This window comes from Oryzias melastigma, linkage group LG15 (assembly GCF_002922805.2).
Source record: "Oryzias melastigma strain HK-1 linkage group LG15, ASM292280v2, whole genome shotgun sequence".
NCBI classification, from domain to species: domain Eukaryota; kingdom Metazoa; phylum Chordata; class Actinopteri; order Beloniformes; family Adrianichthyidae; genus Oryzias; species Oryzias melastigma.
The window spans coordinates 6,304,775-6,325,010 of record NC_050526.1 but is presented as its reverse complement, the minus strand read 5'-3'; the positions used below and the strand labels follow the sequence as shown (position 1 = coordinate 6,325,010).

The 20,236-nt window shown below is 36.4% G+C and overlaps 1 protein-coding gene across 2 annotated transcripts in view; it reads left to right on the top strand.

Annotated features, from left to right (window-relative positions):
* Nucleotides 1–20,236, top strand: part of adam12 (ADAM metallopeptidase domain 12) — a 114,240-nt gene that overhangs the window by 51,662 nt on the left and 42,342 nt on the right. For both annotated transcript variants that reach the window (XM_024298044.2, XM_036215516.1), the window contains exons 4-11: nt 964–1,042; nt 6,419–6,495; nt 8,673–8,862; nt 10,976–11,041; nt 11,774–11,845; nt 12,154–12,323; nt 14,416–14,500; nt 17,692–17,840. In XM_024298044.2, the coding sequence (XP_024153812.1) occupies nt 964–1,042; nt 6,419–6,495; nt 8,673–8,862; nt 10,976–11,041; nt 11,774–11,845; nt 12,154–12,323; nt 14,416–14,500; nt 17,692–17,840 (888 nt within the window). The remainder of the gene's footprint in view (nt 1–963; nt 1,043–6,418; nt 6,496–8,672; nt 8,863–10,975; nt 11,042–11,773; nt 11,846–12,153; nt 12,324–14,415; nt 14,501–17,691; nt 17,841–20,236) is intronic.

Sequence of the window (20,236 nt, the reverse complement as noted above, 5' to 3'; positions counted from 1 at the left end):
TAGCATAATGATATCATAACTTTCAACTTTACTACATTCTGACTTCATATAATTTAAAGTAACGACTCATCAACTATTTTAATAGTTGATTAGTCGACTAATCGTGGCAGCCCTAAAAACAACACTTATTTTTCCAGTGTGAAAATGTGCATCCGTTTATGTTCCCTCATTGAGGCTACGCTGCACTCAGATGTGTCATCAATTTTTTATGAGACACACTGGGCTCTTCAAAGTGATTGCTGGCCTCTCGGCTTATCGGATTTGGTTTAGGGGTTGCTAATGGCATGATAAGGCCCATTAAAGCGCTGATAACTATTTAATAAAGTTAAATGTGGTAAAGCTCGGGGCAGGGGACTGATCATTTTTTAAAGAGGTCATAAAACTGAACTTTAAATATACAGAGAAGACATTAATAGGTTCAAAAGTCTATTTTAAAAAGGGCGTTTCTTAGAATAATGCATCTAATTATGCTCCATTTTGTCTGTTTTACCATCAATTGCTTTAAGAAGTTTTGTAAAACTGCTGTTTGGTTCTGAAACATCTGCACAAAACATGCTGTATTTTGTATTTTTCTCCTCCTCTGCCTTCTGCTGGCTATCGAACACACATATGTTGAGATAATCCAGCAAAAGATGGGTGTTACTCCCGTTCCTGGGCCAATGCCCTGGGTGGGACCGTCTGTTCAAGCCTCAAGGGAGGAAAACGCACATAAACAGTTTAGTGTATGTTTGCGAGCACGTGCATCGGATTACTGCCGGGATCTGCAAGGATTCGGCTCACGCTGTATGTATGTCAGGAAGTTTATGACCCCACAGAAATCACATGAAAGTGTAAACTCACAAAGTCTGAAAAATGAGCTTACTGTCCTTACATCGCAAAGTGCAAATTGCAATAAAAACTGCATCTTTTCTGATGAAAATCTTTGATGTTTGATGTGTTTCCTGTCCTTTCTGCTTTTTCTAGGGGTCTGTTTGCAAGTCACTACATTGAAACGCACTACATGGAGGATGGGCGTGCAGTCAGCAGTGCACACAACTACACGGTATAATGACACTAATTGTAAATGTGTTTTTTTCTTATCCATAAAAATGATCCAATTTTAAGAATTACAAGTGTTTAGCATCTTAAATGTAAAGGATTTCATTGCTTTGATGTGGCTGGAAAGCTTTGGTTGTTGCCGAGCGACGCAGCCCTTCTACGGTCCACTTGATGAGGAGCTGCGTTTTATGCTGGTTGTTGTTCAGCCAGCAGTGCCACAGGGATTTCTCATGAAATCCTCTTTCAGCTTCCAGTGCTTGTTTTACTCTCTGTGTTAGTAAGCCATGCAAAGAGAAGCATGTGCTCGTCTTCTGAAAATAGGTAAGAGATTGTTTGGTTTGAATTTCAATTCGAGGGACTGCTGGACTTGTTGAAGTCAGATTAGGACCACTTTATGGCTGTGAATAGTGAGGTTTAAAAAAATAAATAAATAACAACTGCATAAATGCTTTTTGTTTGAAAAGTTGATCAATCTTAGAGTTTATTTCAATAGTTGAAATACCCTATTTTCTGAACTTATAAGGCGCACTTTACAGCTATAATTTTTTTTTTTTAAAAACGACAGTGCACCTTAAAGGGTAACCAAACCAGGAAGTTGGAGGCTGACTCCACCCACTGCCAAAATTTGAAAATCCAGTCGGAGGGGTGGGGCTTGGAGGCTGGACTGTTATCATTACTGGAGCTGAAGATCATGATGTCAGACTTCGAAAACTTACCGTATTTTCCGGACTATAAGTCACACTTTTTTTCATAGATTTTCCAAGGGTGCGACTTATATTCAGGAGCGACTTATATGTGATTTTGTTTGACATAAATAGGCTCATATATTTGTTATTTTCCCCACTTAAACCAGTTGCCTTTTGGCGGTTGTTTCCCATTAACAACCACTAGATGGCACTGTAGGTTTGTGTATCAGGATCTACTGCTGTCAGCTGACAGAAACGCAGAAGAAGAAGTTATGTTCAAAACAAACGTTCCTGATAATCTAATCATTCTCCTTATGGATGTTATGATGTTTTTCTCATTTGCATCAAAACATTATTATTATTATTCTCTTCCTGGACTAATGCGGGACAACAAGCCATCAAACTGGATTATAAACAGACAGAAGAGCAGCTAAAAACTGTCATTTAGATGCAGCTCCTGCAGGCTAGAAGGTAACGATCGCCATAAGAAAAAGACAAAAAACTGCTGTCCCGAACCCAGAATGGGGAAATGATCATAGATGCTTTTGTGGAGTTCTTTAAAATAAATAACTTAACCTCTCAACATCATCCGTATCGTCTGTGTATTTTAAACGAGATAAACAGCCAAAGCCTCCATCATGTAGCGATGAGGCTAAAAACTTCAGACAGCTTCTCCAATGGGAGTGTCTAGTTTATGAACACATTTTTGGACAAGCATTGAGCATTAAATTAGACGCAGATCAAAAGATTCAGCTGACTCGAATTTGACGCATGAATCACATTTGATGTCAAATGCAACGTTACGTCGGGCTTGTTGAATTTGTTCATAAATGTTCGACTATTCTCTTAAAAGTGCGACTTATACACAGGAGCGACCTATATATGTTTTTTTCTTCTTCATTATGCTTTTTTTGGCTACTGCGACTTATACTTCGGTGCGACTTATAGTCCGGAAAATACGGTACATGGTTTGACCGATCACAAAATTCAACTGTAATACCTTGATTCAACCTGCAGCACACTGACGGTTTTTGACTATATTTTCAAGAATTAAACAGTTTTATGTCAGTTTGTAAAAAAAATTGGCATTAACCAACAGGCAACACTTTTAAAGCCCCATTTATAGAGATCAACAGCCAAAAAAAGTTAATTTAGGGTTTGGTTACCCTTTCTAGTCCGGAGGGCCTTTTAATCCTTGTGCTATTGTAGGCATGTTTACATTAAAAGTGGACCCCAGAAGATGCATAAGGGATATATGGATTGATTCTGGTTGTCCTTACTGATGCTGAAGCAATTTTAAAAGATACACTGCGCTTTTTTAAAAAGTCAGTTTTTATGAGTTACAAAAAAAGTTGGATGTTATTGTAAATATGCTAATGCGGCTAACGTGTAGCGGTGTCGAACCTAATTTTTTATTTTTAAAGTTACTGACCAGGTTGGGAGTTAGCATACTCAGAGCAACATTTATTTTAGTTGTATCAGTTTTTTTGTGTCTGTTAGTAACAATAATTTCCTTCGGGATGATTAAAGTATATCTATCTATCTATCTAACAGGGTTGGGCATCATTGTACATATGCTAACGCGGGTAACGTGTAGCGATGTCGGACTGTGTTTTTGCTACTTAATAGTATCAAGGTTAGTTTATTCACAGTAATGTTTGTTTTAGTGGCATCAGTCTGTTTTTTTCTTATGAATTGCAAACAAAGTTGCGAATTACAGGTATTGTGAAAATGCTAACATGGCTAAAGTGTAGCATGTTAGAAACGTGTTTATTAAAATTCTCAAAATAATGTCTCTGTTTTCTTGCTTAATATGCCTTATAGTTCAGTGCGCCTTATGTAAGACACAAGTTCAAAAATAGACCACTTATTGATGGAGCGCCTTATAATCTGGTTATAATCCGGTTATCAGTTTTTACTGTTTGGCTTCAAAAAAAATTGTTTTAACATGTTCTTGTGGCTTTTTCTCATGATGAAAGACGTATAAGGAGAAAATGAATCTTAAAGTTGGATTTCTGAGTACGTCTTTATTAAAATTGTTGTATATCAGGAGCAGACAAAAAAATGCTGTTGGAAAAATCTTGTAGCTTTAACCTAATTGGTGGAACACAAGCTCCCAGCTCCATTCCAATTAATCAATTTGCAGACAAATAGATCAATGTAGTTCTTTGTTTTCCTCATCTGAGAAAGCATTCGGCTCAAAACTGTACGGCTGGATAGCTCCAATGCTGCGCAGCATTTTTGTTGCACTGCTAAAGTTAGCTTAGGGTTGTAAGGGGGTGTAAGCTAGCAGGAGAGAATGTAAAGAAAGGGATTATGGGAAATCCTTCCGACTACAATAAACTACTTTGATTTTGCCTAAAAATGGCATAATCTTGATTAAAAGACCTCTGAGAACACTTTTAAAATAAATCAAAAGATGATTGTTCTCATTGTATTTTTATATTACGTCTTTTATATTAATTTTAAAGTTTTGTAATGTATGTATTTTTTATCAGTATTTATTTAAATTGATTGTTTCTAATTGTATTTTTATTTTAAATCATTTATATTTATATTTTAAATTTTAGCTTTTATTCTTTATTTTTAGCCCTTTAGATAGACAATATTCCCATCTGTCCATGGACAACAAATACAAAATTGGCTAATTCTAGCTCATTGCAGTGTTTTTAATTTGCAATGTTCTTTAAAAATAAATACATTGAAACTGGAGTGGGACTTTCAATAAAAAATGATTAGAATTCATGAAAAGTTTATTTTAGTCACCATTGATTTGGTTTTCTGGTTATTCGGTTTCAATATTATTAAAAAAATGTTAGACCAAGGTAATCTTATAACAAAAAAGTTAAATTAAGTCAGCATACTCAAGAGTCATCGAATTTTCTATCATTCCTCGAAAATATGTAACCTGCAAATCCTGAGCAAAAGGATGATAAAGAGTTTCATCTACTGTAAATTCAGGTCGTTATTGTAATCATCTTAAAGCAGATTTTCTTTTCTCCTGCTGCATTAATGTTCACTTTCTATCCAGAGGTAATGCACTTTAAATAGATAATTGGACATATATACAATTTTATTTTGGCTCCCAAATAGATCAATGACGGGTAATTAAGTTACAGGCGGTACTGAAAAGAGAAAAGTACACAAAAGTAGACTTAATAGACGATTTGGCTTCGCTTGCTTCCATTTTTAATTCAAGTAATTATGCTGCAGCAGGTTGCCTTAGTAGCAGACTTTCATTTATTTAGGAAAATGTATAAATTACCCTAAAGTTGTTATATTTATCACAACCTCTACCTCTTATGGTTTATACTTTATATGCAGAATAATAATAAGAAGAAGATGAAGCACAATACACAGAGTAAGAGTTGGTGACTCCAAGCCCAAACGGCTCTCTGTGTTGAAAGTGACAGACTCCTGTTCTAACACTCTGTGTTCCTGTCTTTATTTTCTCCATTCTGTGTTGGAACATGTTGCAACCATCAACCTGTCAAAGGAACATGCTGTATTGTCTTACGCCTCGCCCAGATGCTCACGTGTAGAACCTGCTGTTTCTGAGCTCACCGATCTGTCATGTGGTGATTAGGGATAAGGAGAATTAATTAGCTTCTTTCTTTTTTGTTTTTTTTTTGAAGAGGTAAAACAAAATGTGCAAAAAAATATACAGCAGTCAATCTCTCAAATTACCTCCAACTCCAAAAAAAGAGCATGTTTGATCCTTTCTGCATCAGAGTTAAAGCCTTTTTTTGTTTGGAGTTTGATTTTTAGCTCCTTCATTCGCCGTATCCTGCTCCTGCTGGGTTTTTTGTTTCTCCTCATCCTCACCTGGAGCGCAGAAGGCCAAATCTGATGTTGTGGGCTAGATTTTCTAAAGCCGGAAAGCCGGAAATCAGAGCCAACGGGAGTTTTAGAAGTTTCCTTTCACAAAGGAAATCACAAATGCCTCCTGATTTATTTATTTATTTTTTTCCAGGTCATAAAAAGTGAACTAATCTAGGCCAAACTCATAAGACTCTTTGTTGTTGCTCTGTTTTTTCATACTAATGAGTCATAGGTCCACACCTGACTCACAAACCTGCAGTCAACTTGTAAAGTGCTTCTTTTTTTCCGTTCTAAGCGAGCCGCATTGATATTGCTCAGGTCTATTCCGGCTCTGCTCAACCTATTAGGCTGTGACAGCTGATTTACGAGGATTGGAAATCTGCTGGACAATAAATGGAAGTTTGTATTCCCTCTCAACAAGACTCATTTCCTTCGCTCTCCTCACACTCAGACAACAATGTCGAAGCGGCTCAAACATCCTCTTTTTATTCTTTTTTTTCTTCCCCTGCGCCACTCTGATGGAATAATGAAAGATAAACTATTACCATATTACCTCGCATGCATGTCAGTTTCTCCATTTAGTGGTGCAGACTGCATTAATTTCAAACAGCCTCGATGTGAGGGAGCGAGGGAGGGGGAGGGATTGCTTTTCAGAGCATGCTAATTGAAATAAGCATGCATTAGGCAGCATCAGCAAAGTTCCAGCGAGTCGTGTTGTCCTTAGTTCCTTTGAAGTCAGGTAAGAGCAACAGAAACTGCTACAGGAACTGCATCAGCTTTTAAGTAGCATTGATTTAGCTATAAGTGGTACATTTTAATTGCATTTTCTTTATAATCTTAGATATTAAAGTTTTTCCTTATATCTCTTCCAGAAAAACTGCTACTACCACGGGGAAGTGGAGGCACATCCAGACTCTGATGTTACTCTCAGCGTCTGCTCAGGCCTTCGGTGAGAAACACAAGAATCCGTTTGTATTCCCGCCGCATCTCAAAGCTGCCCTTTAAGAGCTATTTGCCACTGCAGAGTTTGCATTTACTTAAGTCTCTCAGCACAGCAGCCCATCGTTCTTAAGCCCCTTAAGGGAGCTGTCAGGAAGATGGTGTGCGACTCACAGGAAAGGGAGAAAATGTCACACAAATGTCTTCGTTCACGCAGGCATCCAGTAAACATTTACTTTCATTCGTGCGGTAATTGGCATTTGGCTGTTGCAAATGGCCAATCACAATTCAGAATTTTCCTTCTTTGCACTTTAATCTTGAACTAATAAATCACTAGGAAAGCAATTAGTGTTTGGTTTGCCATGAAAGCCTTAATCGAAACAGAAACAGCTCCAAGTTAAATACTATCAGTTTTCTTGTTCTTTCAGTACAACTGTCAGCAGAAAATTGCACACAAAGAAATTCAGTTTTATGTCTTTCAAAGTATTTATGAATATGACTCTTTGTTTCCAGGCCTTAGACCAGGGGGCTGCAACCTCAGACTCCTAGCTGCTTTTTGTCTTCAGAAACTGCTGGAATTACGTTGAAAAGTCACAGCATGTTAAAGATTATAGTAACAGTTAGCAACATATAGGAACAATTATAGGTTAAAGTAACAATAAAATAAAAAGTAAAAAAAACAAAAGCAAAGTAGGGCTATGAACGTTAATCAAAAAGAATTAACCCGAAAATTTAATGCAATTAATTGCAATTAATCATGATTAATCGCTTTTTTCCCCCCAGGTCTGCGATTAATCACATTTTTTTAATTGAGTCTTGGCCCTAAAAAAACAAATTCAACTTATTCACAAACATTTAATGGACAGTTTGTATCATTCCACAAAGCCAAAATTCTCCAACAATCCATCAATCTTTCATAGTTCACCAAAGTTGTACCAAAACATTTTTGAGCTTTGAAAATTAATTTGAAGTAAGAGCAGTCAGAATTCATACCCAAGGCGCTCCAGGGTGCAAGGTAGATTTTTTTAATATATTTTTTAACAAATTCAAGGATTTCAAGTGCGCCTAATGCTACGTTCACACAGTCTTAGCAACGCATGTTCAAGCAACCACTTCCAATATCTATGGAAATGTGTATTTATGCATGTTTCGGGCTTCCATATTCAAAACTCTCGTGTTCATTTGTCGCTACTTAAGTATTTAAGTCAGTTTTTAGGCTCTACATACAAAACATGTGGCCATTGAACACGTCTTGAAAGTTTAACAAACTTTGACCAATCAAGGACTCGGCTGTAGGAGTGACGTATGGATGGCATCCTTTTTAATTCATGGAAGTCTGAAAATTGATCATGGAGGAGAAATTAATAATTGTGGTCAATCTAATACCAAGTAATTACAATTCTAATATCACCAATATCGATACCGATATTTTTTCAATTAAAATGTTGTATTACAGTATAGAATAGTTTCAGAAATAACATTTTTTTTGTTAATTAAGTGTATAATAAAACACCAGACTGTTTTTTGTCCAATCTGGCAACCCTGCACAGAACTCCATAAGTAAATTCAAGCTTTTTATAGCATTAAAGAAAAACTGTGACAAAAGTATTGATCTCATCACGCACGTATCGATACATTCAAGTACGTCACATACACGCTATGAATGTAGCATTATAGTTAAAAAGAAATACGGGAAGGATCACTTAATTAGCTCAGAATACATTTTAGTTCATTACATTTATTAATTTCTGGCTGAAATGCACCACCAATTGTAAAATAAACTGTTATTTTTACTATTAATGACATTACACTACTTACTACTATGTTAACTGCATTGAGATATGAGGTGTACACAGTTTCTTTTATTTTGAAAGGGTATTGTGTGAACTTTTGTCCAAAGTTGAAAGCTATTTTATATTTTAAAAAAAGCTATTTTGTTTAATGTTTTATTCATACCAAAAGTAACAATAGTTAATTCATATTTATCACTTTGTGGCTCTCACTGGGTTTTGGTCATTGAGAAATCGACCCGAATGGTTCTTCAAGACTCGAAGGTTGCAGACCCCTGGTGTAGACAAAACAAAACCAAATAAAAGTACCTGCTTTGACAGAGATACACAATCAATTTCTCCATTAGAGTTTGTGCTCATGTTTCAAAGCTTTGTCCGTGTCTTTGCATCCCTGCAGAGGCCTCATCGCGGTTGAAAACAAGACATTTGTCATCGAGCCCGTGTCAGGCCACGTCGCCGGGGCCCACCTCATCTACCGAGTGGAGGAGCTCAAACTGGCCCCTGGAGCCTGTGGCCACAGCTTCAACGAGTCCTCTGCTGACTCTCAAACCCACATCAAGCAGCCTTTTCAGGCTTTCCACAGAAGGGTGAGATTACAGTCTGGTTTAAAAAAAATAACATTAATTTGAGTCATTTTAATGTATTTGATCAAACATTTCCAATAGCACGGAGATTGATCTTTTTTAAGTGACACGAGGGACTTAAAAATGGAAAAACTGGTAAACAGAGTAGTTTGGAAAGGCTCCTTTGGAATGCTTTGGGTTTCATTTTGCTGTCAGGAGCTCAGAGTTGAGGGCTCATGAAGGTTTGGCTGATGACTTGCATGGAGCATGTGCAGCATCCATCTGCCTTCAGCATCCACTCCACTTAATCAGGGAGGCTCATTTTGCCCCTGAGTGAAGGAGTTTGTTTATTAAAGAAAATTACTTTAGGAGCTAAAATATCAGAAATACTTGAATAATTCCCTGCACAGAATTAGAATAAGTCAACCTTAAAAATCTAATCAACTTGTTGGAAGCTTTAAAAAAATTAACAAGTTTGACTAATTATAGTTTTATTTGGTGTTAATATTTATTTATATGACATTTTCCAGTGGAAAAAAAGTCTAATTAATTCAAGATGGAAACTTTAAACAAGTAAGCTGAAGTATCCAGTTGTAAACAAATAAATAACACAACTCATTCTAAAATCACAGTTGAAGCTCTCTTTAAAAAAAAAAAAAATCTAAACATGAAGGAACAAAAAAAAATTAATAACAGGGATATGGAACAGTTAAAATTTATTCTTTAACTTTATACTATAATGTACAATTTGTAAATTGTTAGATAACATATATAATCCAGATCAGTACAGTGAGATTAGCAGCTGTACCTTGTGCAGGTGTTTCAATAACTACATTTTTTGTAGTCAGAATTTTTTTACTTTATCTGATTTATTGTATAGAAATTTCGGGAAAAGCGAACAAGAAATGTATAAACTCTACATTTATACTAAACAAACGAGCAATAAGAATAATCACAGGAGGTAACTATGTAGTCCCATCTACATCACTTTTTATAAATCTGAAATTATTAAAGTTCAAAGACTCAGTAGATCATTAAATTTTAAAATAATTTATAGAACACATCACAAAAGTCCGCCATAACATACAGCAGAAGTTTGGAAAAAGACAGTAATCTAACAGGACATAAGATTGTTAAAACTAAGAAATTCAGAACAAAAATGAAGGAAAAAAGTATTTCCGTATAGGGTATCAGACTATAGAATAATCTGGAGAAATCAATAAAAGAGTTTCATTAAGTTATTACATTCAGGAGCGGGGGAGTAGTGTCCGCGCTCCCCTCCGCGCTATGGAGGGGGTACCCTGTGCGGAGATACAGCACCTCCTTCGGATGCAAAAACTTTATACAAGCGTCTTGAGTTAAAGGAGTTTTTGTGACAAACAGGAAGAGTCACGTGACTGAAATAAAAAAATCTTCAGCTTCAAATCCCCCTACAATTGGAGTAGTAGTGAGGAGTCAGAGGGGTGGGGTTGCAATTCAGATTCAGTCTCGTCACTAAATGCTAGTTTGTATGAAGGCAATACCTGTGGATTTGTGTGCAATTTATGAATAATATCTTCATAAATTAAAATTATTGTTAAGGATCATTAACAAATTGGCTAAACAGGGTAAATTACGTAATTATATTGACTTTTTAGAAATATATTTAGACATATTTGACAAAAAGTACACACTTCAAAAAACATTTTTTTAGGTATTTAAGGGCCTTTAGTTTAATTTTCGTTTACCCTTTTTTATTTTTCTGATAGTAATTCAATGGACTTGTCAGTTAGATTATATTTATTTTTTATTTTGTGGCTAACATAATAAGTACTGTTTGCTTTTTACACTTATCTTTAATGATGACTTTAATATGATATATATACTGTATATATATCTATATATATAGATATATATATATATATACTCTCTCTCTCTATATATATATATTTATACTGTATATATATATATAGAGAGAGAGAGTATATATGTGTATATATATATATATATATATATATATATCGAAGCGATGCTTGTATTCTGTACCCCAAAAAGCTATAAAGCAAAACAATGTCTTGACCTTTTGAAGAATTGAGTTGTATATTGTCAAAAGTCAACCTTTTATTTGTAACTTTCAACTTTGTTTCATCTACCATAGCACAAACGGAATACTCAGAAGACCACCAAATATGTCGAGCTCATCATTGTTGCGGACAACCGAGAGGTAACGCACCAGGCATAATACACAGCAGCTTCTCATGTTCTAATTAACCCCTGGTCAGGCAGAAAGAGGCAGGATAAGCTGCAGTAATCATAGCAGGTCCTGGTGGATCTGAAAAAGAAGATGAGTGAGCAAAAACCACTGGATGTTTTCCTACTTTTGTGGGTGCTTTTTTTTTTTTTAACCCTGACAGGAAGTTCTGTTTTCATTTCCCCTGCTGAGCAGACAGGAAACAGGAAAAGCAGCGTTCATTCAGAAGAGTCTCCGGAAAGCAGCGATGAGCTCAGTGGAGCATTTCCTCTTGACAGTTCTTGTGTAATCCCACTGTTCTGACTGAGAAGAAAATACCTTTTTTTAAGTATTATTGAAAAAGTAGTGGCATGTTAAGCTATAATGTTGCCAAGGTCAGATTAGAAATTAAGCACCCATGCGGATGGATAAAGCGCATGATTAGACCTCACTGCAGCTTGGATCTGAAGCTTTATCTTCCATCGCACCTGTTCCCTACAGCAACGCCATTTGTCTTTTTCAACACCAGATTTCTCCAGATCCAGATGGTCGCAGTTTGACACCCAACCCCACACACAGATAAACATATTGCCTCCGATTATGTTAGCAGCCATTCAAACAAATAACTCCCATACTCGTCGACTGCAATCGTTCATTTAGCTTTAGTATATGAAATACTGTCATGGTTGCATTTTTCTTCCACTGATTCTTTTTTTTATTGTTCAGTTTCAGAAACAGGGAAGAGACCTGGAGAAAGTTAAACAGAGACTGGCAGAGATTGCAAATTATGTGGACAAGGTAAAGAATACTCTGCTCTTTGCAAAGGAGATTAATGACTGTTTTAAAACAGAGGTAATGTTGGCAGAAATGATTAATGGGATTACCGTCCGATATTTCAATTTCCCACTAAAGCAGCTGCCTGAGACCTTAAAGACACATGGAATTACTCTGAGAATATAAATCAGAGGAAACATGTTCCGATGTGGGGGGGAATAAGAGCAAAAATAAATATTTGAACACTTTAACTAAAACTTTATTAATTTAAAAGAAAGGATTGTGCTAATTAATTTTTCATTTATTTCTTCATCGTCCATGTTGTTCTTTAGTTCTACAGAGCGTTGAACATCAGGGTGGCCCTGGTGGGTCTGGAGGTTTGGAGCGACTCTGATAAATGTCCCGTCTCTCAAGATCCCTTCAACACTTTGCATGAATTCCTGGACTGGAGAAAAGTGAAGCTGCTGCCGCTGAGGCCTCACGACAACGCTCAGCTCATCAGGTGGGCATTTATTATGACAGAAAATTAGAACTTTAACAGATTTGTTACAAATTCAGCTCATTACTACTTTATTATTAATATTATTAACCTGTTTTTGTTCTGGGTGGAAGACACAGTCCTACAAGCTTTAAAAACTGTTTTAGGAGCTCTACAAGAGCTTTCATGATCCCAATTCTTCATTATTTTATTCAATTTAAATGTAAATTTGTTATTTATGGGGATCTGCTAAAGTTTATTAGCAGACTTTGCAAACTGCTCAGGCTACCAGTTGTAGAACTTCAGTTTTAATGTGGATCGATCATATTTGATTCACGAATCAAGATCAACAATTCACAGATCAAACCACAATCTTTTTACTGGAAATATTAAATTAAAATAATATGCATTAAATCACCAGCTTTTATACCTTTATTTAGAACAGGAGATCATAATAAAACATAAACATCACTATTGCTTTTGTTCATTTTATATCAATTCCTGAAGTTTTTCCATCCTCAATGTTCTGCAACACTTGACGTTCTAAAGCAGGGGTCTCAAACTGGGCCGTATGGGGTTCCATTTGTGCCAAAAATATGTTTTTTGTTTTTTTTTTGCGCCCACTGTCTATATATTTGTTCCATTTTGTATGTCTACTTAACAACTTTGTTAAGCATTTGTTCATGTCTATGTACTCCTTCTGCGTGTCCAGTGAAATGACAGGAGCTAACAACGCTAGCAGCTGCTTTTCTCGTCTGCAGAATCAGCTGATTCACAGTGATTGCGTTATCCCTTCACTGCTGTGCGAGGCTGCTTTTTCGCGCTTCAGAATTTGCTGAATTTACGTTAATTGCATCAACTGTTGAAGAGTAACCAGAATCAAAAGAATATAAACCGGTTCTTTCAGAACTTGTGTCAGGAAATGTAATTTAAGTCTGTTTTTTTTTTTCAAAAAAAAAAAAACACTTGATACTTTGAATTTGAACATAATAAACTTGACAAACACTTTATTTTGAAGGTTTGTTTACTTCCTGTACAGTGGCGCTGCACATTCGGCTTATTTGTAGTTTATACATTTTAAATCTAACATTATTCTGCATTTCAGAGAAAAAAATACAGTGTTCGCAAATTGTATTTTTATTACAGTCTACTATATTTATAAAGATTGCAAATCAGAGATCTTGGACGTCGCAAATAATTGTACTCAAATTTTCTGGAGCAGATTGCGAGTATATGAGTGTTCGTTACAACCTTAGCTTTAATCCTTTACTTCCAAAATTCAAAACTTAATTTATTTAGCCATTGTTTTATTCTTCAGTGCTTGTTTTATTGAACGTTTTATCCACCTTTTTATCATTTTCATTAAAAATAAGCTTTTTAGCACATTGCCTTCTCATAATATACTATGTTTTTTTAATACAAATTAGCTCCTTATTGCTTAGACACACTTAGACTGGACAAAATTAGATATACAAACAGTTCCATTTCGTTATTTATTGTATTTATTTACATGGCAGACTATATAGTTTCGAGAGAGACACGTCAGTTTGATTTCCTCCTCTATCAGTCTATTTGAAATCAGAAAGAAACATTTCTCTCTTGCTTTGATTCATTTATGAGCAAAATTCATTTGATGATACATCAAAAACAGAAAGATCATTAAACTGGTTGGACTTTAAAGGAATATTATATAAACAGTAAAGAAGTAAATTAATCTGCTTTCATTGCCACTGCTACATCCATAACCTTTGTGTTTAAAGAGCTAAAAAACATTTAATACAAATAATAATTGTCTAAAAATATTTATTTTTATCTATTTTTAATATGGTTTTTCTATTTTTTTTTTGCATCACCAGTTATTTTATATATATATATATATATATATATATATATATATAAATAAATATTTAATATATATAAATATTTAATGTACTGTTTTTTATAGCAAATTCTGCCAAATTAAAAGTACTTATAATTTCACATAGCAGAATGTTAATCACATGACATTGTAGCAGGGGGATTTGTAGTGATAAAAACCTACATTTCCCAGAATCCTTATCATTTTTGTGTTTTTTTTTATTTTATTTTATTGATCCTTCTTTGCTTTGCTTTGCAGTGGGGTTTACTTCCAGGGCACAACCATCGGCATGGCCCCCATTATGAGCATGTGCACAGTGGAGCAGTCTGGCGGTATTGTCATGGTGAGTATCAAACCCTCACCCTCCTCTTCCTCAGTGTAGCTTTGACTATAGGAGAGGACATTGTCCAGATCCAGCACGCTAACGCAATCCAGATGTGATTTCCATGTGGAAGGTGTTCGCTGGAAGGCCGCCTCCACACCAGTCTGCCTCGAAGTCATTCTTTACAAAGTAATGGTGTTTGCGCCTCTTAAACACAAACAAGCAAAAGTGTAGTTCCAGACTGACGGATGACACGCACAGACGGTTCCGCAGCTGTCCACGGCGGCTTGAATGGGCGTTATGATCGCTTGCACCATATTGTATGCAGCTTTGCTGCCTCGGGGGGGTGTGAAAGGGTTGGGTGGGGGCACGTAGTTTGATAAAAAGGTCACAGCTTTCGAATATAAATAGGCTGATTTGTTTCAGTTCTTAGAAAAAAAAATACACATTTGAGTCTTAGAAAAAAAAAATACACATTTGAGTCGAAAGACATATGTTTTTAATAACTCCGCCTCACCCCCCCCAGCATTAAATCGACTACACATGGTGAATGTGCTACACCCAGTCCAAAGTGCCTTTCATAACCAATCCCATTATATCTCAGGATAGATGTGTTGTCCTCATTAACAGATGCATTTTCGGCTGCCCACTGCTGTGATCAGGCTTCTCCAGATGTTTGTCTTCCTCAGTGATGCTTGTAAAGAGCAGATGCTCTGGCTCAAGATTAAAGGGCCTAATGAGCAGTGAGAGGGAGGTCAGATGAGATTATCTGCTTCTCAAACCATACTCGGCCATGTGTCCCACCTCAAATCTGCCGATTAAGTCTTTGAGGCCGTTTGTAAATACTTTTTGACACCACAACAAATTGTTGCAGTCAGAAATAATTGATGCCATAAAGTTTTTTTTTTAAGTTAAAGTTGATTTAATACATTCAACTACAAGTACTCAACTGGCAATTACCATAAACTCATGAACAGTAGTAGATGGAGAATTTTCCCATCCTTTTCCCCTCAGAGCTTGGGCTCGGGCTCCCCCGACGCTGCTCTTTAATCAGGGCAGGAAGTGGCTCAGCTTGTCCTCAACTTTGACAGATGACCTCGCTTTCAGAGGAAGCCTGTGATTTTCTCGTGTACATGGCAGGGAGCCACAGTGAGATATACAGTCGTGTGTGGGTGGTCTCTTTTGTGGTTACCCATATTAGAATTTCTGAATCATTCATGTACTCAAAAACTGAATTCAGCTATTATTCAGCCACCCTATGTGCAGGATTTATAATGAGTGTAAGGTGGAAATGGATTTTCTGTGCATTACATTTTTAATGCATGTTTTAACTCTGCTGCATTGCAAATTCTGGATTATTTAACATTATTTACAAATAAAAAATAGGCTTTTTCAGGTAGATGTATTGTCACAATTTGTGAAGTGTTTTCTACAGATTTCATTGCACTTCTTTTGTCATCCTGGCTCATGTGCACTTCCCTAAATGAATTGACTCACTATGTTGTCTCTGCTATTACATACATACCAGATATTTGATCAAGAATGTTCTAAATGTGGGTTCTTGAATGTGACTTTTGCATAAGGTGTTCACACTGGAGTGTCGCTGCCTGATGCTAGTTTACGGAGAGAAAATAGACTCACCACTCCACAATTTGAGTGTGTAATTCTTGACTTGTAATTTATACAATACATTTTGTGCGTAACTTTGTGTATTTGCATTTGTGTATTCATATTTATAAAAAATTACAAGATACAATTTACACACGCACAACTCAAAGTTACAACAGCTTGAAGCTAACTATACAGACACGTCTCCAAGATTTTCGTGTAAGTGATGCGTTTAAATGCTGCTGGAATGCTGGGTCATCTGAGGTTTGTTTAACAGCAGCTTTGAACTTAAATTGTTAAGAATATCTGGTGAAAACTTGACCTTTTTCCAATTTCTTCAACAGATATGCCCTGATAACTGAGATAAAAAAAAAAGTCTAAATATGCGATTTTAAAACACTCAACACTAAAGCTTCTGTATTATGATCGCTCCATCGCGGCTGCGCTTTCCCTGTAGCGCCTTCGCCACGGAGCTCTTCCGCAAGCAGGCGGCGCGAGGTCCTCCTCGACACTCAGAGAGCGGAGAGAGTTGATCGGCCCTACGTCCCGCTCCGCTCCCTGAGTGTGGAGAAGAACCTGACAAACTGCATGCTCCTGCTGCCTGATCGACACCGCCAGGTCCTTCTCCATACAATTATCCCTAAAGTTGTTGTATGAGTTTTAAATCAAGAATTACGCACACACAAATCGGGGTGAGACTTTTTTCTCTCCGTACTAGTGCATGTACTCACTGTTGGAAGACGGTTAGTGCAAAATATTGAAGGGTGTAAATCTTCCTCCAGACTTTTTCTGTCATATTTTTTGTCCGCGCACAAACTGTAATCATTAATTCCTCCTTCATGATCAATCAACGGTTGGTACTTCCGTTACTTGAAAAGGACACCACCCACACGTCATTCTCAAGTCCGAGACCCTCACTGATCAAACGTTTATTTTTTTACGCAGAGCCCAAAAATTTATTTAATAACTTGTGTAGCAACACGTGAACGTGATGCTGCATTTACATTGGGGTGTTCAAGAATGTATACGCGGTTTTATGAAGGCACATTAAGCCGATGGTGTTCACACCGGACCAGCGCCAGACACGCAGGTAGCAGGAGCAGGAAGGGGATTCCTCTTCTTCTGTTTTTGTACTGTTCTCTAGCACTCGTCCAGTACCTTTATTGGTACAGATTTGGAGTGCAAAGTCAAAGTGATGCAAACCACACAAACTTTGTTTTTCCATCTCTGTTCCTATAAATTTCAGTTTTGGTGTCATTTATCCAACCGGGCACAAACAGCAATTATTCATTTCTCCTTCACAACCATGTTTAAAACAGTTGGCACTTCCATGTTTTGAAGCGGCTGACATTCACACATCACTCCTAAATACGAGTCCCCAATTGGTCACAGTGCTGCGTAGCTGCGATTCAGCGTGAGAACCGATTCAACTTCAGCCATCTATGGAGAGACCCCTGAACTACAGTGAGAATAATTCATTTCAGTTTGGGGGGCCAGATTCAATAGTTTAACGGGCCGCATATGGGCCCACGGGCTGTACTTTTCCCACCCCTGGATTAGACTGTATTGGACTCTAACCGGAACAATCGCTTGTTTTCTTACAGGATCACTCTGAGAATCCACTGGGCGCAGCCGTGACTTTGGCGCACGAGCTGGGACACAACTTTGGTATGAACCACGACACCCCGGAACGCGGCTGTGGCTGCAGGATGACGGTGGACCGTGGAGGCTGCATCATGACCCCCTCCACAGGGTGAGATTTGGATATGCTCTTTTATAAAAAAAAAAAAGTGCAAAATTGTTCAAAATTAGGTGTTAAATCAATAATTTTATAAACTATCTTTAAAAAGAGCATGAAAAAATAATTTCTCATGTTATTTTTAGTATTATATGTCTATGTTAATTGTTGTTTTAAACTGATTCGATTATGTTTTTATTAGTTTTTGGCATAAAAGCATTGGCTAAAAAGACATTTATTATATGTTGTCAATAATTGCACTTAAGTATGAAGATGTCAGAAAAACAAACACCTCTATGTGTTTTTTAACAGCTTCTATTCCTCAGGCCTTTTTGTTTCTATGATGATGTAAAGTAAAAGGCTCAACAACACTCTCACACTCAGACACACACACTGGCCTAAGACCAAAGCAGCTGCTGCAGCATTCTGCTCGTGTTGCCTGGGTCGCTGAGATAACAGAGCTGCTGCAAGTGATGGACTCTGTGTCTGTTACTTAACCGCCAGCAGATAAGGCCAACCCCGAGCACAGTACCAGATTTTACCCTTGGTCTGGTGTCCAATGGCAAGTCCTGCAAGCTGCATGTGAATATGGTCAGGAGGAATTCAGCAAGACTGTCATTTAAGAAGGAATAAAAATCAACTTAAACCTTTGATTGGTAATCCTGTGTAGCCTATATGCTCATATCACCTGAGGATTACATCATTCGGTCGTAATCCACCCAAAATAGCTTTTAATAATCTATACACGTTGATGCTTTCCACTAAAACACTAAATTAAATCTAGCTCAACTTGGGTTGTTTTTTTTTTACACAGAATGAGACTATAGATTTTGTCTCCAGTAACTCGTTTAAACTGCATTAGGGAGGTTTTTATTTTAATGGGGAGTGTAAGCAGAAAGGATGATTTAGAAGGAAAAAGCAGCATTAGAAAGGAGAATGAACTGAAGCAATGAAAGGCTGGGGATGTGCTGGAGAAACAAACAAGAAACGCCTTAATGAACAGAAAAGCTCTGCTGCAGTCCTGTTAGGAGAATCATCACGGCCAGGTTTGATTTTATTTCCATATTATGCAAGTGCCAACCTGTACGACTTTTTTATCCTGTTTAATGTGAAAACACGTGAAATCGTTTTTGCTTTAACATCAAGAATGTTGAACGTCAATCGTTTCTATTGTGGATCTTGTTTTATGTTGTTATATTTTACTTCTCTTTCAGTTTAAGTATCTTTAGGAATTACTGTTACAGACTTAAGATCATTGTATTATTTTTAGTTAATTGTAGGGATACTTTATATGGTTTACACATTAGATACAATTACCAGCAACACATAATAGTAAATAATAGTATCTAAAAATGTAAAAGTTTTTTTTTGTGTGTGTATCAGGTGATTTATCCGTTGCGTACTTTTTAAAGATTTGTATGTGTAGGTATTTTTAATCTGATAAAATTTAAAGTTGTGTGTATGTGTATATAATATTTACTATTTTTTTGTATTATGTCTTTTTTGTACATGTGAATACACAAACACAAGGACACACAGTCACACACAAAATGTATTGTATGAGTTACAAATCAAGAATTAACCACACAAGTCTATTTTCTCTCCATATTAAATGGGTACAAGCAGAATTATTTTAAGTATATCTATGTATTATGTCTCACTGCATATTAGGGCCAATTTATCAACACTTGTGTTTTTATTACGACTTTAAAATTATAAATTTACAAGAAAAAAGTTGTAACTTTTACATTACGAGAATAAAGTCACATATTTACGACTTTAATAGTCATATGCTAATTTTTTTCTTGTAAATTTACATGTTTAAAAGTCGTAAATTTATCTGATCTGACTGACTAGCAGAACACCAACTGACAGCTGTGATAATTGAAAACTGAAAGTAATTGAGCTAATAGCGCAGAGGCACAACCTAGCATGACCGGAAGAGGCACCAATCCTCACAGTATGGGGTTTAGACCAGAGGTCTGCAACCTGTGGCTCCAGCGCCACATGTGGCTCTTTTATCTCTCCCTGGTGGCTCTCTGGATGAATTAAAAATAAAGTAGTAGTATTTTTCAATAAAAAATTAGAGTTTAGCTTCTATTTTAGCAACATGCTAACGTTTTTTGCTAGTTTGTTTTCTACTGGGGTTTTTAGGCTAATTTAAAATTTAGCTTCAGTTTTAGCAACAGGCTAACATTTTTGACCATTTAGTTAGCTGAGGAATTTTATGCTAGTTTGGAGTTTAGCTAATATTTTAGCAAAATGTTGAGGTTTTCAGCTAATTTGTTATCTACTGAAGTTTTTTGGGGGATAATTTAGAAATTAGCTTCTATTTTAGGATGCTAACATTTTTGACTAATTTAGTTTACTAAGGAATTTTAGGCTATTTTGGTGTTCAGCTTGTAATTGAG